At 38.2% G+C, this 18,416-nt stretch overlaps 1 protein-coding gene across 1 annotated transcript; it reads left to right on the top strand.

The window, feature by feature from the left end:
- The first annotated feature begins 16,158 nt into the window (after nucleotides 1-16,158).
- On the top strand, nucleotides 16,159-17,880 carry LOC143887142 (auxin-induced protein 22D-like). The gene is made up of 4 exons (XM_077391247.1): nucleotides 16,159-16,632; nucleotides 16,872-17,077; nucleotides 17,174-17,273; nucleotides 17,402-17,880. Exons 1-4 carry the CDS (start codon nucleotides 16,406-16,408, stop codon nucleotides 17,475-17,477), a joined length of 609 nt encoding a protein of 202 aa, XP_077247362.1. The 5' UTR covers nucleotides 16,159-16,405; the 3' UTR covers nucleotides 17,478-17,880.
- The last annotated feature ends 536 nt before the right edge of the window (nucleotides 17,881-18,416 follow it).

Below are 18,416 nucleotides of genomic sequence, written 5' to 3'. Positions count from 1 at the left end.
CCGGCGAGAACCGGCCGAAGTGCATAGCAAATCAAATGTTCCCTGATGTGTTCCCTACAACTTTATGTGTATCACTTTTGCTAGTTTTGTCATTTGGAGAATGTAATTTTAAATACAAATTCTCAGCTTCCATATAGAATGCAAATGCGTGCTTTTGATGCTGGATTCATGCTTAGCCTAGTGGGCGATGAAGACGTTAGCCCAAGCCCATCCTTGGGTGACTTGTTTGGTCCGAGTAGCTCTCCCCTCTCTCATTTAGAAGACTTGTTAAGTCTTTTAGACGTGTTTAAATCATAGAATCCTTCCTTCATTGCAAATGACGATGAAGGCGTCAGCCCAAGCCCATCCTATAGGGGACTTACCTAGTCCTAGTAGTAATCCCCTCTCTCATTTAGAAGACTTGCTAAGTCTTTAGACTCTTTTAGACATTAAACCCCATTTCTCATTGTGAAAGGGCAATGAAGGCATTAGCCCAAGCCCATCCTTAGGGGACTTGCTCAGTCTAAGTAGCATTCCCCTCTTTTATTTAAAAGACTTGTCCAGTCTTTTAGATGTGTATCCCTTAAGACATTAGGTTTCTCTATTCATTGCACGGGCAATGAAAGAGACATATAGAGCCCCCTTTTAGGAGACAAGCTATGTCTCATGTAGAAAGAGTTATACCTTTTGGAGACAGGCTTTTTCTCATTAGTGAGTCACCCATAGAAGATTACCCAAGTCTCATTGTCAATACACCCCCTATTAGTTGAAGGCTAACTTAGTCTTTCGTATGCATATACCCTCATTTATCATTGCATGGGCAATGATAAGGATACTTGGAGCCCTTCATAGGAGACATTCAGTGTCTCATTAGATTAGTTGTTTCCCCTATAAGAGACAGGCTTTGTCTCATTGGTCATAGTTGTCCTCCTTTCCTTTTAGGAGACATGCATGTTCTCATTAGCTCCCCTCTTAGAGTCACTAGCATAGGAGTTTATCCTTAGTCAGAAAGCTCTTCCTCTAGATAGAAGTCTGTCCTTTAGTGTTAAGAGTCAGTCCTTAAGTTTCAGGAGTCTGTCCTATCATCATAGAGAGCTAGGATTCTGTCCAACCTTTCATCAAGTCATGTGATTCTGTCCAATCATTGCAAGGCATAGGATTCTGTCCAACCCTTGCAGAGTCGTGATTCTGTCCAAACGCCCCACAAAGTATAGGATTTTGTCCAACCTTTGCTGGATATTAGAAGTCTGTCCTACCCTTATGATGATAAGAATCTGTCATCTTGAATCAAAAACAACAAAAACACTTGAAAACATTTCAAAACAACAAAAACACTTGAAAACATGAAAATTCAAAAAACAACAGAAATCAAAAGCATTCTCAAAAGTCATGAGTCATTAGGAGAGTCTGTTTCCGAACTACGTTGGTTTGATCCTCTTCCACGAGGTACGTAGGCAGCTTGGGACTCTCATCCCAAGTCCAGTCAAACCTTTCAAAATAAACATGTTCAAATCATTCAAAAACACACAAAATCTTCAAACAAATTTTTTACACTAGTTTTTAAAAAGATCTTCCCCTAGAGTTAGGAGTTTGTCCTAAATATTTGGGGTGTCTCTGTCCTGGTTATGTTGATTCTTTGTGTGTCTTGTCGTGTAAATGTCCCTAGAGTTAGGAGCCCTAAAGTCGTGGTCGGTTAGACACTTAATCGAGCCGATAGCTAGATTATGATGCACTTGTTAGCCCATTATTTTCTTTAGGACATACAGCCTAGTTACACATAGGATGTAGGGTCCACCTGCATTAGACTAGGTTGACTTGCATTAGTTTATGACCATATAGGTGTGTCTAAAATACTTAAACAACTTAAACATGAGTCATATCGTGTCGTGTCGTGTCGAGTCTAGTGTGGTCTAGGCACATTTAGGCATCGTAGCTTAGAATAGGCCACCAAACTACGTTGACTCTAATTCTTCCCGAGGCCGAGATACTTAGAGCAGCCGGAATGGCCATCCTGGTCCGAGTCAAGTATCACATTAGAGTCTAGGGTTTGTCGTGTCGATTCGTGTGTGGAGTCGAGTTGTGTTGTGTGTTTTGTTGTCTTTTCTTACTTTCATGTACAGACCTTATACATTTAGCTGTAGCATGCATGTGTTTGTCCATCAGAACTTAGACACCAATTAGGTAAGACATTCATAACCTAGCTATGTTTAGGTGACACTTCTTCATTTATCTGTGTGTGCTTATTATTCATCTCCGAGTCACGCATGTTTAGGTAGATATTTTCTCGAGGATATCCGTTCTCATTTCACATGATTTTCGCCCAAAATTTTTCAAAGTTAATAAATAAATGGCATAAGAGACCGGGTGTTTACACTCGGGCTAATTGGGGGCGCCTAACCCCTTCCCCATTCGTCATCAGGCACGAATTTTTGTATCTCTAGTTATCTGTTGCGACAGAGTATAGTATGGGATTAAGGGCATACTTCCTTGGATGACGACTCTGAGTTATTTTAGGTGCGACTCGATTCCGGGCTCGTCCCCGAATCAAGAGGTATCTCATATACATCGCCACTCAAGCTGTGAGGGGCACTCTTTCAAGAGTTCCTTGGTAGAGCTCTCCTTCACGTGTGGAGGTCTCAGAGGATCGACGGGGATCTCGTGTCCTCACCGCCGTCCTCGGGATCGGGGTCCAAAAAAATCACATCACTTTCAAACTAGATCACTATATATCATATAAGTTTGAGCTATTTGAGAACTTTAACTAATGAACTCAAACTTGTATTCATGAGACGATGGTCATACAACCTAACTTGTGCCTAAATATGAGAAACTTATAAATATGTGCTTTAGGATAAAAATGTGTTTTGTTAATACAACTTTATCTCCTAAACTCAAATCCATCAAAACACATTAAACAAACTGATAAAGAGTTGCTTGTTCTTGGATAGTGGGACTTGTCAAAATTTACTTATTAGCTATCTTGGATGGCCTCATGTTGTTTATCATTTTTGTCATTGATAAGTATCTCATTATAAGTCTAATTTTGCAAACCTCTTAGAATCCCATTCATAGGATATTGTATCATTGTAATAATTTTATTTCCTATGAATTCACATACTTATCACGTGCTCTTAAAGCTATTCATATCAATATCCATGATAAGATTGATTAGTTGAGCTATCATTGTTATATCAATAGCTTTCATGTCTGTCATGCCTTGACTCTTAAGTTTTACCCAAGGCCAATGACGATTACTAAAAGAGAGCTTAATTGACTTATTTTTATATTTATATAGACCATTATAATGTGTTCATGCTGTCCATTACACCTGTAATTGTGCTTTTATTATGAATCTTACAGTATAAACAAAAGAAAACTGTTTATCATGAGCTATGCTTTAATTTCAAAGTTAATATCTTATGATAAGTATTAGGAGAGCTTAAATTGACATATCATTCATGTTCTCATGGGCTATAGAGTTAGTTTGTAGTATTTTTATACGCGTAGCATGTGCCCAATCCATATCGCTCTTTAGCTCTTTCCATTTGACTAAACATAGGCATGTTTTATAATTGTAAATCTATATCTCTATGTTTATCTATTCCTACCACATGTATTTCAAGATTGATTATCCTATATTCATGATAGTTTTCTAGTAGAACATTCAATGTCATATCTTCTCAATCATTTTGCTTGTTATGCTATATTTTCTAATGATCTATTGTGTATGTAGACCTGGCAAAAGCGACCCGTGCCCGCGAGTCGACCCGACCCACCCGCAAATTTGCGGGCACGGGTCTAAGTTTTAGTGACCCGTCAAAATCTAACCCGCGGGTGACCCAACCCGCAAAAACACGGGTCAGGTCGGGTCAACCCGCGGGCACCCGCATTTTCACTATATTTTTTAATTTTTTTTGACAATGTTATCAGCACTACTGTTTTTTATGAGGGAACTCCTCACTTTATAAAAAGTACGGTATGGCCCGCACCATAGGATTATTCAAACCGTCCATTAGATGGGCCATAGCCTAAATAGGTTATGCCCCAAAATTATTTCCATTGGTTGATTCTAACCCTCCGATCTATAGAGGGTTAGGATCAACCCTCTAACATTCAGATTGGAGGGTTAGGATCATCCTATGGAAATGATTTTTAGAGCATAACCTATTTAGGCTATGGCCTATCTAATGGACGGTTTGGATCATCCTATGGTGTGGGCCATACCATACTTTTAATAAAGTGAGAGTGCACTCATAAGAAACAGTAGTGTTGATAACATTTCCTTCTGTTTTTTATTTTATAAGAATTTGCTACCAAACTTCTCCTTTGGCAACTTCTCGGCATGTGGCCATTGTGGTGCAAAGATGTGCACATGGCAAATGTTGCTAGCAAACCAAAAAAAAGTAATCATTACACAGAAAAAGTAAAATGGCTAAAGTTATAAAGTTTTAAATGGAAAATTACCTGGAAATGGTTATAAAGTTGTAAAATTACGAAAAAAAATACCAATAAAATATAGAAAGTTATGACAATTACGGAAAAAACAGATGTGCTCAAATCAAGAGAATTATTACAATCGCCATATTTGCGGGTGACCCGCGGGCCGCGCGGGTCACCTAAATTCTGACCCGCAAAAATGCGGGTCATTTCCTCACCCGACCCGTGGACCCGCACCCGCATCACCCGCGGGTTGACCTGGCCCAACCCACCCGTTTGCCAAGTCTATGTGTATGCATAACAAAAATTTAGGGGGAGTGCTTCATAGGGTTGTGTTTAAAATGTTCATACTACTAAACACCCTTTGATTGTATTTAAACTGCATATCTTTACCTGCCTTAAAAAAAGGGTGATTACTTCATCTTCATATGTTACTTCACTCTTATCATGCATGTTTTACTTTGAGCATCTTCTAATCATGATAAGTAAATAGGGGAAGTGCTTATTGCACATCTTGGCATATTAATTTGAGCTTTCACTATTGAAACCTCCATTTTTGCAACTGCCAAAAGGGGGAGAATTTTAGAATTGGTTAGGAAGTCCATGTTTATTTGCACTACATGCTTTATATTGATGATTTGCCCTTGTGTATATAGTGAGGGGGAGTATTACAATTCATTATATATCTCTTTGATATTATTTTTCTATGTATTTTGGTATCTCCTTCCTTCTCATCAATTTGGTTTGCCATAATAAAAAAGGGGGAGATTGTTAGCCCAAGGGTTTCCCATGGTTTAACTAATCACCTTTTCCTTGTTGTTTTGATGTTAGCAAACCTAAATTGATTAGTCTTTATCAATTTAGACAGGAACTTTGTAGTGTTATGTCTTAGACAGGAACTTTACATGTCATATCGTCATTACACAATACAACACAACACATGGCTTGAGGATCAACATGCACGAAGGAACTAAGTGAGCTTGCACATATTGGAGGCATCATCCTTGGAAGATGTCCAAGCATTAGACCTGGCAAATGGGTGGGCCAGGCGGGTTTGACTGGACCCGTACGGGTCCGGGTCAAACTGGTCTGGTCATAATGACCCGAAAAATTTACGGGTCACGGATCTTGGACCCGCACCCGGCCCGTACGGGCCTGGTCGACTTGCGGGTCACCCATATTTTTTAAGAATTTTGGTTGTTTTCTTTAAAAAAAACCCTGGCACGTGTCACATCCTCTGAAAAGTCTGTGCATTCCTTTCTTTCTCTCTCTTTAATAGTTGTCACTCTATTCTTCTTCTTTTTTGTCTTTTTCTTGATACCGCACCGGATTTTCCATTTTCAGGCACGTGTCAAATGGCTATCTGCCAACAATCTTCTTTTCCTTTTGTCTTCTAGTTTGTCTTACATTAAAATAAAAAAATGAAAAATGAAAATTATACCTCTTTTGCCTTTGAACAAGGCAGTCCTTATCTGCATGAAATGACCACACAGGAAGAAAAAGCATATGAAAACTGGGATTCAAGTGGATGTGACGAAAATACCCTCTCCCCCAAAAAGTAATATGCATTTTAACGGGCACCCGTGGGTCAACCCGGCCCGGACCAGTTTTGACTGGCGGGGTGGACCCACGTGTCAAACTAAAATGGGTCACTAAATTGTGACCAGGACCTGAAAATTACGGGGGGCCGGGTCGACCCTGCAGGTTTGAGTCACTCTTTGCCAGGTCTATGAAGCATAGAGCTCAAGTTGAGGATCCCATAAGCAAGCCTAGCATGTGCTAAGAGGAGCTTGAATTTGAGCAAGTGTTGGTGACTATCTCAAGCTTTCAATGTGAAGATGATTAAAGAAGAGAAGTCACATGAACCAAAGCAATTACAAGTATTCACTTACAAGCCAAGAGCCCAAGGAAGACCTTTGAAGCCAATACGATCAATGTGCTAAGTAGTTTAACTTTCTAGGTTGTGTTGGAGATCTGTTTCAAAGTTATTTTGCATTTCAAAGTGTTTTCAAACCTTTTTCAAAACCAACCTTGAGACCTATTTCAATTTCATGAAAAATCATTTTCAAAGGTCTTAAACGTTGTTAAAACAAAAATACATAGCCCAAGAACCAAAGCCCAATTGCCAAGTTGAGAAATGACATCAAACAAACACTTATATAATGGACAACAGATTTATTTCTACTTTAATTGGTCCAAAACATTTTCAAATATTTTTAAAAATATTTTTAACAGATAGATCTCGTCGTTTCCATTCAAATCGAGTATAACAGCATCAAATCCAATAAGAAACAAGTGAGATGTGAATTTTACAAAATGGGCTGAAAAACCAGTGTTTACAACCGCAGACATCCGAACTTCGTCTGTCTGTAACTGATTTTGAAAATAAAAAATAACCGAGCCAACGCCGAAATTCCAGAAAACCGGCAGACGTACGTGACGAACCGAGGCGTGATTTTGAAATTCAAACAGTCATATTTGCCGGACGTCCGGACTTCATCTGCGATGCCCATGAAGATAAAAAATTAGGATTTTTTTCAAACTACAACTATACATACATCTCTAAAAATCCTAAAGCAACAATTCTTCAACTCTTGCAAGTTTGAGCCACCATTGTTGAGCCTTAACTTTCAAATCTACAAGTGTTTTCTTGAAATTACTAAAAGAGATTTACACTTGCACATCTATTTGAAGATGATCTCCTTGGAGCTTCATTGTATTAATCTTTTGGAGAGTTTGTGAGCTATCATCTTTGTAATAGCCTACAAAAGAGGCAAAAGATTACTTCATCTTTCTTTCCAATCATTTTAAAGAAGGGTTGCAACCCTTGGGGAGTTTAAAGACTCGAAGAGAAAGGCTTTAATCTCAGCCGTTAAGGAGAGATTGTTGGAGAGTGTGGAGGACGCGGAGCCATCCTCTTATATCAAAGTTGACTTGTAAGGAGCCTTGAAGCCGGGCTTTGTGTGGTCCTCGAATAGTGGATACTCTTGAGTGCGACCTTAAGAAGAGTGGACGTAGGTCTTGGATTTGAAAGCCGAACCACTATAAATCTTGCGTGCAATCTTCTCCTTCTTGAACCACTCTAATTTCTTATGTGTATGTTCTCTCTCTCTCTCTCTCACTTTACTTTATCTTGTTGTGGTGTTTGTTCTTTATTTTATTTTACTTGCATGAATCATCCACAAAGTGTTTGTCAAAAGAACTAAAGAAAGTAAATTAACTAGGGTTCTACCAAGTGTTTAATAAAAGGCCTAAAAGAAACAATTCATCTTCTTATTTTATCTTATTGTGGGATTTGCACTTTATTTGTAATCTTCAATCACCCATCAAGTGTTTTGATAAAAAAATATTAAAAGGAAATAATCAAATAAGGTTTTCAAAAGTCACCTAACAAGTGTTTGTCAAAAGGTCTAAGAGAGAATATTAATTTAAGCTTTTGAAAACTAACCTTGCAAAAGTTTTTTCTTAAAAGGATAATTTTTTTATAAGACAACCAATTCACCCCCCTTCTTGGTTGCCCAACTAGGATTTCAAGGGGCGAGATTGTCCACATTGCTTCCGCGTGGAGGGGGGAGATTGTTGGGGGTTCCACGCAAAAGCAAATCATCCCACATCGGAAAAAATGAGTGGATGTGGATGGGTTATAAGGAGATGGGCACCCTCCCTCTAACGGCTAGCTTTTAAGGGTGAGTTCTACCCCGGTCTTTACAAGTGGTCTCATAGCCAGGTGTGGTAACCCCGACTTAGCCTCCGAGGACGGAAAAGTCTCTCGGGGAAGATCTTGGTAACCCCGGTGTGACTCTGAGGATGGAAAAATACCACGGGGAAGATCTCGTAGTTCCCGCATTCATTCTGCGTCGAGGGACGAGACTGTCCACGTTGCTTTCGCGTGGAGGGGGAGATTGTTGGGGATTCCACACACTTACATCAGAAAAATAAAATGGATGTGGATGGGTTATAAGGGAATGGGCACCCTTCCCTTAATGCCTAGCTTTTAAGGGTGAGTTCTACCCGGGTCCCAACAAGTGGTATCAGAGCTCAGCGCATGGTAACCCCGGTTTGCCTCCAAGGGCGGAAATGTCCCTCGAGGAAGATCTCGAAAACCCCGGTGTAGTATCTCGTGGTTCCCCACGTTGCCGCCGCGTGGAGGGGTGAGATTGTCCATATTGCTGTTGGATATTTTAGTGCCTTAAAGGCATGTTGACTTTTTTTAATCAAAACTCAAACGTTTTGCAAGGTTTTATTATATTTTATTATCATATACGTTTTGTGCTTTTAACTTATTATAGAATTTACTCATTCTTTAATATTGCTTTATGACTTTTTTACAAACGTTCCAGTGCTTTAAATGGAGAGACGTTGGAGATTGTGGATTATATACACTTCCATAGTGTATACAATAGATCCTACTCTTCCTCTTATTAGAACAAAAACGAGAAAGTCTCTTCCTTTCTACTGTTCACTTTTCTAAAGTGTGTTTCTTCATTTTTCAAGCTTTTAAGCTTTCGCAATATTTGGTTTTATTTTTGGGCAAATTATTCGGCATCAACCGTTGTTCGCAAGGTCCGAGCCGGTGCGTGCACACCGTCAACGACAAAGAAAGTGGTGTTGTACCCTGGAGATAGGTCGTAAGAGAACTCGATTGCATACCAAGTGTGGTAGGGGCGATAATCTATCTTAAGGGTAGCGTTATTTCGTAACGTGCCTCTGCCACTAAACTCATTCCCTTTTTCTTTCATAAATCATTTGATCTTTGCTTACAAATTTGCGGTTTACATTCGGGATCATCAAAGGTAACACTTTCTTTATTTCATTTCAATTACGTATATCACTAGTTTTGTTGAATTAATCTCCTTGACCCCTAGATTATTTCCAATAATCTTAAGATAGATTATTTGGATTAGTTCAACATGGCCAGTGAAGATTATACCCGTCCCGAGAAGTTTGACGGATTGAACTTCAAGCGTTGGCAACAATGCTTATTCTTTTGGCTTTCAACTCTTAAAGTTGCCTATGTCCTGAGCACACCCAAACCTAGTCCCGAAGAACATAAACCTGCTCAATTCGAGGTTACACAAAAATGGGAAAATAATGACTTTTTGTGTCGTGGCTACATTCTTAGTGCCATGACGAATTTCTTGTATCACTTGTATTGTGGAATGAAGACCGCAAAAGAAATGTGGGAAGCTTTAGATAAAAAGTACAAAACCGATGATGCCGGAGTGAAAAAATATGTAGTGGGAAACTATCTTAGATTTGAGATGGTGGATGAAAAATCTATCTTAAGACAAGTTCATGAATTCCAACTTCTATTGAATGAGATCCTAGCAGAAGGAATCAAAATGGATGACCGTTTCCATTCGGCGGCCATTATTAAAAAGTCTTAAACATAGGAAAAATGAATTATCTTTAGAAGACCTCCTAGTGATACTCCGAATTGAAGAAGAACATAGAAATCGTGATCAACATGACAAAGAATCGGAACTCCTTTCTAAGGCCAATCTTGTTGAGACTAGTGAGAAGAAAACAAATAAAAATCCTGGGTCTCACCAAAACAAGAAGAAGATGAAGAGCCAAAACCGTTTCAAAAGAAACAAAAAGATAGACAAGAATAAGAAGAAAGAAGATTGTTTCAATTGCGGAAAACTTGGACACTATGCTAGACAATGTCGGCATCGAGAGGGGAAAGACAATTCCCAAAATGTTGGAAACTCTCAAGCTAAACCCGCTCCGCAAGTCAATATGGTGGAATCTAGGACTGTTATTCACAGAACCGAAGTGAAGAAGCTTATAGCCGTAGACTCTGAAGTGAACATGGTGTTCAATGTGAGTGATTGGCGGGTAGACACTGGAGCCACTGTACGTGTCTGTTGTGACAGAAGTGCGCTCATCACCTATCATCAAGTAGATGAAAGCGAAATGCTTTTCATGGGTAACTCCTCAACGGCTAAGGCCATGGGGAAAGGGAAGGTTGATCTCAAGGTCACTTCCAGCAAGGTTCTCACACTGCACCAAGTTCTCTATGTTCCAGAAGTCAGGAAGAACTTAATTTCTGGCTACTTATTGAACAAGCACTGTTACAAGCTCATCTTCGAATCTAATAAGTTTATTCTCACCAAGGGTGAGATGTTTGTGGGAAAGGGTTATGCTTGTGGGGGTTTATTCAAGCTTAATGTATCCATAAATGAAATCAATAAAATTTCTAATTTTTCTACTTATATTGTTGAATCTGGATGTGTGGCATGGTAGATTAGGACATGTAAACTCACAATCTATCAAAAGGATGATGAACTTAGACATGATTCCAAATGTTTCTATTGAACAAAAACCTAAGTGTCAAATATGTGTTCAATCAAAATTTAGCAAAAAACCATTTAAATCAATAGAAAAAAATTCAAAAATTCTAGGACTAGTACATAGTGATGTTTGTGACCTAAAGAACACTACGACTCGAGGAGGGAATAAATATTTTATTACCTTCATAGATGATAAATCTAAATATGCAATGGTATACCTTCTTAAAACTAAACATGAAGCATTAGAAAAAATTTTAACTTATAATACTGAAGTAGAAAATCAGTTAGACAAAAAGATTAAAATACTTAGATCAGATCGAGGTGGTGAATACACCTCAAGTGAATTTTCTGAATATTGTAGAAAATATGGAATTATTCATGAGATGACGGCACCTTATTCTCCACAACAAAATGGAGTTTCAGAAAGAAAAAAATATGACTCTAATTGATATGGTAAATGCCATGATAACTAGTTCAGGGCTACCACTCAACATGTGGGTGAAACATTATTGTCTGCTTGTCATATATTAAACAAAATACCATATAAGAATGAAAATGGAACTCCATTCGAGTTATGGAAAGGTAGAAAAACAAGTCTTAAATACCTTAAAGTGTGGGGTTGTTTAGCTAAAGTAAGCTTACCTCCCCCTAAGAAAACAAAGTTAGGATCTAAAACAGTGGATTGTGTATTCATAAGGTATGCACAAAATAATGCAGCTTATAGATTTCTAGTGGTAAAATCTGAACATAACTCTATAGATGCAAACATTATATTAGAGTCTAGAGATGCAGAATTTTTGAGGATGTATTTCCTCTTAAACTAAAAAGTGTGAGTCAAACCCTAATACCTCAAACAGAAGTTGCATCTAGTAGTCATGATATTCCTCAAATGAAAAACCAAGAACCTAAAAGAAGAAAAAGAGGTAGAGAAGAAGCTAACCTAGAGGTAGAACCTAGAAGAAGTCTAAGACCAAAGAAAGCTACTAACTTTTGCTCTGACTTTTATACATTCTTAGTAGAGGATGACCCATCTACTTTTAAAGAAGCCATGTCTTCTTTGGATGCAAACTTCTGGAAAGAAGCTATAAATAGTGAAATAGAATCCATTATGTCAATCCATTATGTCAAATAACACATGGGAGTTAATGGATTTACCTCATGGGTGCAAACCAATAAGTTGTAAATGGATTTTTTAAAAGGAACTTAGAACCGATGGATCTATAGAAAAATTTAAGGCTAGATTAGTAGCTAAAGGTTTTAAACAGCAAGAAGGAATAGATTTTTTTTTATACATATTCTCCTATAACTATGATTACAACAATAAGAATGGTGATAGCTATAGCGGCTATCTATAACTTAGAAATCCATCAAATGGATGATAAAACCGCTTTCTTAAATGGAGAATTAGAAGAAGAAATTTACATAGAACAACCTGAGGGATTTGTTATCCCTGGTCAAGAACATTAAGTGTGTAAACTTATAAAATCCCTTTATAGTTTAAAACAAGCGCCAAAACAATGGCATGAGAAATTTGATAAAGTAGTGTTATCAATTGGTTTTCCATAAATGATTCTGATAAATGTGTATGTAATAGATTTGAAGGTAATTCTAGAGTTTTGATCTGCTTTTATGTCGATGATATGTTAATCATTGGGACAAGTGTAGATGTCATAAATGACACCAAGAATCTTTTGTCAAAGAATTTTGACATGAAAGATCTTGGAATGGCTGATGTAATCCTAGGGATTAAGATAATTAGAATCTTAGAAGGGATTGTTTCGACACAATCTCATTATGCTGAAAAGATCATTAGAAAATTTAACAAATTTGATAGTACCCATTTAAGTGTATCATATGATCCTAGTTCAAATCTTAAGAAAAATAAAGGAAAAAGTATATTACAATTAGAATACTCCAGAATTATAGGCAGTTTAATGTATCTAATGAACTGCACTAGACCTGATATAGCTTACGCAGTTGGTATGCTTGGTATATATACTAGTAGCCCTAGTCAAGAACACTGGGATGCACTTATCAGAATTTAAAGATATTTGAAAGGCACAATGGAGTTTGGACTCTACTATGGTAGTTATCCCGCTATATTAGAAGGATATGGCAATGCAAACTAGATTTCTGATTCTGAAGAAACAAAATCCACAAGTGGATATATTTTCACTTTGGGTGGTGGTGATGTCGCTCGGAAATCTACCAAGCAGACCTATAGAGCACGTTCCACCATGGAATCTGAATTTATTGCTTTAGATAAAGCAGGTGAAGAAGCAGAATGGCTTAGGGATCTATTAGCAGATATTTCTCTGTGGTGCAAGCCAATTCCAGCTATTTCTATTCATTGTGATAGCCAAGCTACAATAGCAAGGGCTAAGAGCAGAACATATAATCGTAAATCCAGACACATACGTTTGAGGCACAATAATGTGAGGCAATTACTTTCAGATGGGGTAATTGCAATTGACTTTATAAAGTCAGAGAGAAACTTGGCAGATCCACTGACCAAAGGACTAGCTAAAAAGCTAGTGGCTGAAACATCAAGAGGGATGGGGCTAAAGCCTATAAAATAGAATCACCAGTAACGGCAACCCAACCTATATGACTGGAGATCCCAAGAACTAAGTTCAATGAGAAAAACAAGTTATTCGAATGATCGGTGAAAGCACTATACTTAAATTTTTAAGAGAATGAAAGACTTCTCTTGGCCTATCCCTAAGATGTAAATAGTGCTAAATATAACGATATGGAGGAAGAGCTTTACTCTGAATGGGTCTATAGTTGTTTATAAGCGGGGTGCGTAGTTACAGGTACCCTTGATGGACTCACCTATATGAGTGTGGAAGTGGGGCCACTTCCTATGAGAATTAAGGCTTGTTCTCTAGAGTGCTCATGAAACAGGATCAGTGCATGGCCGAAATGTGCTACCCCGATAGAACACGGTTACATTGCCGGTATCGTGTGTATAATATGTGACGGTCTATTACTCAAGGTTCTTAGTTCAAGACGTAGTTCACTCGGAATCTTTATAGACTGGAATATATGAACGCTAAGTGAAGGTTCAAGTCCACAAGACATCTTCTCCCATTGCATGATATATTGATTTGCCCATATTTATTTAACATATTTTTATTTGAATTTTGATTCATGTGGGGGATTGTTGGTTATTTTAATGCCTTAAAGGCATGTTGACTTTTTGAATCAAAACTCAAACGTTTTGCCAGGTTTTATTATATTTTAATATCATATACGTTTTGTGTTTTTAACTCATTATAGAATTTACTCATTCTTTAATATTGCTTTATGACTTTTTTGCAAACGTTCCAGTGCTTTAAATGGAAAGACGTTGGGGATTGTGGATTATATACACTTCCATAGTGTATACAATAGATCCCACTCTTCTTTTTGTTAGAACAAAAAACCTTTCTACTGTTCACTTTTCTAAAGTGTGTTTCTTCATTTTTCAAGCTTTTAAGCTTTCGTAATATTTGGTTTTATTTTTGGGCAAATTATTCGGCATCAATCGTTGTTTGCAAGGTTCGGGCCGGTACGTGCAGACCGTCAACGACAAAGAAAGTGGTGTTGTATCCTGGAGATAGGTCGCAAGCGAACCCAATTGCATACCAAGCATGGTGGGGGCGATTATCTATCTTAAGGGTAGCGTTATTTCGTAACGTGACTCTACCACTAAACTCATTCCCTTTTCTTTCATATTTCCTTTGATCTTTGCTTACAAATTTGCGGTTTACATTCGGGATCATCAAAGGTAACACTTTCTTTATTTTATTTCAATTACGTATATCACTAGTTTTGTTGAACTAATCTACTTGACCCCTAGATTATTTCCAATTGTTGCTTCTGCGTGGAGGGGGAGATTATTGGGGTTCCACGCAAAAGCAAATCATCCTACATTGAAAAAGATGAGTGGATGTGGATGTGGATGGGTTATAAGGGAATGGGTACCCTCGCTCTAACGGCTAGCTTTTAAGGGCAATTTCTACCCGGGTCCTGACAAGTGGTATCATAGCCGGGGCGTGGTAACCCCAGCTTAGCCTCCGAGGACAGAAAAGTCCCTCGAGGAAGACCTCGGTAATCCCGGTGTGCCTCCGAGGACAGAAAAATCCCTCGGGAAAGATCTCGTAGTTCCCACATTCCTGATGCATGGAGGGGCGAGATTGTCCACTTTGCTTCCACGTGGGGGGGAGATTGTTGGGGGTTCCACGCACCCACATCAGAAAAATAAAATGGATGTGGATGGGTGATAAGGGCATGGGCACCCTGCCCTTAATGGCTAGCTTTTAAGGGTGAGTTCTACCGGGGTTGATCCCAATACCAAACCCAACTCAAATAGCATATAAAAGATAAACGAGATCAACTCTAGGTTAATCGATTTTAGAAATTTGCTTCCAGGTGCAAGCCAAGCCCCTCCCCAAGTTAATTACCATTATCATCTGCCTATCCTCAATAAATCAGAACCAAGATCATGATGTTCTTTAAGATCGATGGTCTTGATTTCACATTCTTACCCTCATATGCCCATGTATGCCCATGTAGGACCCAAAAAATTGACTGCCTTTTATAATTGATCGTAAAAGTGACTTTTTGCATAGTTATTCTGCTTTAAAATGGAGAATTACTGTTTGGAAAATCACTGAAGATCAAACCAAATTTATAGATCTTAAAAAGGGGCATGAATGTGAAAACAAGACCGTTGATCCTGTAAAACACAAAGGGACCCACATGGCCTTGATTCCATCCTGACTAGACAACACGTCAGTTAAATAAATGGCTACAAAAATCAATGGTTTAGCTTTTCTTGAAATAACCTATAGGAGGCTTTGATCATAAGGACCTAGGATCATCCGATCAAGGTATTCTCAATAGCATTTAGACGGTCGGATGAACGAATGTGACGATCAAGTAGAGACGCGGGACCCAATAAGTGTCTTTTAGGAAGGACTGTAAAAGTGTCTTTCTTTTTAGCATTTCCCATTTTAAAATGTTGAAACTTCTTGGCTAAATCATGATTAGTGAAAGACTAATTAGGGATTTATAGGTAAAGAAAAAGTCAAATTTGAGTATGAATTTCTCTAGAGAAATTAAGGGAGAACCTCACATGTCATGTTCCCTCCCATGCCCTAATAAATCCAAGACTCGGTAGTTCCCATCACATGCCCATGCCATCCCCACCCGCTCACATGGGATGTCTCCTCATCGGACGCTCCTTGTTCCTCTCCCGTGTTCCCCCAAACTTATCCCCACCGTCCGATCCTCATTCCATTTAAGCGGGTGATCTGTCCCTTCAACAGTGTAGTTCATTTAACCGACCGCCAACCTGTTCATGTCCAAAATCCATGCACTCATAGAAAGGACTTCCTACACATTGTCCCACCTTTTATTATCACATTATATATCCCTATCTCTATATATAATAAGATAAGATACCCACCTTCTTCTATATTACAACCACCACATCTTAACAACACCTTTCTCTGAGCATTTCTGCATCACTCATCAGAAAATCACTGATCTAACCGGAATTTAGCCAGAATCTTACGTTCCTTCTCTTTTAGAGCCTTTGACAGACTTTTCGCCAAGTGGGTATCGGTAGATCAATCGGAAAACGGCCGGATTCTCTTCAAAAAAAACATTTCCTTGTCAATTGATCCAACCATCATCATCCGAAAATGGAAACTGTGGCACAGTACGAGGGCGATCTTAACCTCAAGGACACCGAACTTAGACTAGGGTTGCCAGGGTCAGATATGTCGGGGAAACAAGCACCACCGACGCCTAGGGGCAACAAACGTTCGCTCCCCGACACGGCCGAGCAGTGTAGATCTAAGGGTAATTCAGGTATTATAAAATTGGTTGATGCGGCTGAGAGTGATGGGGATACCGTGCCCATTGCCAAGTAAGTTATTTCGGATCTTGGTTAAGTCATTTATTGATCTAAAAAATATATATATATATATATATATATATATATATATATATATATATATATATATATATATATATATATATATAAGAAGATTTTTTAGACATGTTATTGTTACAAGTGGCAAAGGATCTTAGCAAAACTTAATTAGCATATATATGTATATATCATATTTTTCGCAATCGATTGATGGGTGTTTGGTTTATTGACAGGGCACAGGTAGTGGGGTGGCCGCCGATCCGATCCTACCGGAAAAATAGTTTGCAGGCAAAGAAGGTTGAGGCTGAAACGACCGGAATTTATGTGAAAGTTAGCATGGATGGTGCTCCTTACTTGAGAAAGATGGATCTCAAGGTGTACAAAGGTTATCCAGAGCTCCTGAAGGCCTTAGAGGACATGTTCAAATGTTTTATCATAAGTAAGAATAATAAATGTTGATTATAGAGATTAATTTGATTGAAAAGATGAAGAAGGCAAAGGAGATGATGTTGATGATGATTTTGTTTTTTTTCAGGTGAACTTTCAGTAAAGGAAGGGAACAATGGGTCAGAATATGCAACCACATATGAAGATAAAGATGGAGATTGGATGTTGGTTGGAGATGTTCCATGGGAGTAAGTCTCTCTCTCTCTCTCTCTCTCTCTCTCTCTCTCTCTCTCTCTCTCTCTCTCTCTCTCTCTCTCTCTCTCTCTCTCTCTCTCTGTCTAAATTTCTAAAGTTATATTTGCTCTTCATGATGCAGGATGTTCATCTCGTCATGCAAGAGGTTGAGGATAATGAAAGGGTCTGAAGCTAGGGGCTTGAGCTCAGGATTTTAACAAATCCCCAAAACAAACCCTAAAGAGATGGAGAAAGAAAAAGAGATGAAAATATTTCATGTAGAAAAAAAAATATTTGTGAGCTTGGGTTCTCGAAGTTGGAGTATCAGAAAAAGGCTTGGACTTGGATCTCTCAACTGAATTATCAGATGATGGAAGGGTGCCCTTACAGAAAGGGCTGGATCATTTTACATTTCTTTATAGAGTTTTGGCAAACAAAATCAGTGGCTTGTTTTTCAGCCTTTTTGTTATGTTTTTTGTGCTGTAATAATCTCATCAAACCAAAGCTGCACATAGGGATGAATATTTTGCTTAATGTGAAATTGTATAAAAGAAAATTTACATCATTCTTGTAAACTCAGAATAGAACAACTTGTATCTTAAGCTTTGGTTTTTTTTACTATTTCTTTGTGTGCTACCAATATCAAAAGCAAACCAAAAAATTACATGTTAGGGTTTCTTTTATAATAGTTTTTACATATCATTAATAAAGTAATCAATTTATGTGCTGGAAATGTTGTAAACAGGTTGCAGATTTTTGCTCTAATGGTTAAGGGCATTTGGGGAATTAATGTTGTAAATAGCTAGTGCGTGAGGACCTGATCCAGGATAAATGCTAGTAGGGCCCTTTTGAATACCCCTTGGATTTGGATTTGGAGGAGAATTTGAATTTTTAAATCCAAATTCGGCGTTTGGCAAGCCTTTATGACATCTGGATTTGGATTTGACGGAAATCCACAAGATTTACAAATTCCTCATGTTAGTGTAATTTTTTGGATTTAAAAATCCTTTCTGCAAGAGGTTATTTATAAATCTAAATCTGATCCGTAAGGGGTTAAATGACCAGAATATATCAAAAAAGTGTTAAATGACTTAAGTACCCACGTGACATTAAAAACTGATCAAAATACAGCGTATTAGGTAAAATGACTAGAAAAC

The sequence above is a fragment of the Tasmannia lanceolata genome, unplaced genomic scaffold (assembly GCF_043159265.1).
Source record: "Tasmannia lanceolata isolate RefF3 unplaced genomic scaffold, GAP_Taslan_0.1 ptg000012l, whole genome shotgun sequence".
Classification (NCBI taxonomy): Eukaryota; Viridiplantae; Streptophyta; class Magnoliopsida; order Canellales; family Winteraceae; genus Tasmannia; species Tasmannia lanceolata.
The sequence above is the reverse complement of the archived record's forward strand: the minus strand, read 5'-3'. Positions and strand labels throughout refer to the sequence as shown.

Bases quoted from the DNA above. Each gene is read 5' to 3' on its own strand.
- LOC143887142 (XM_077391247.1), top strand. From the start codon at position 16,406: ATGGAAACTGTGGCACAGTACGAGGGCGATCTTAACCTCAAGGACACC. The intron at 16,633-16,871 runs GTAAGTTATTTC...GTTTATTGACAG, and splicing joins GATACCGTGCCCATTGCCAA to GGCACAGGTAGTGGGGTGGC. The intron at 17,078-17,173 runs GTAAGAATAATA...GTTTTTTTTCAG, and splicing joins GTTCAAATGTTTTATCATAA to GTGAACTTTCAGTAAAGGAA.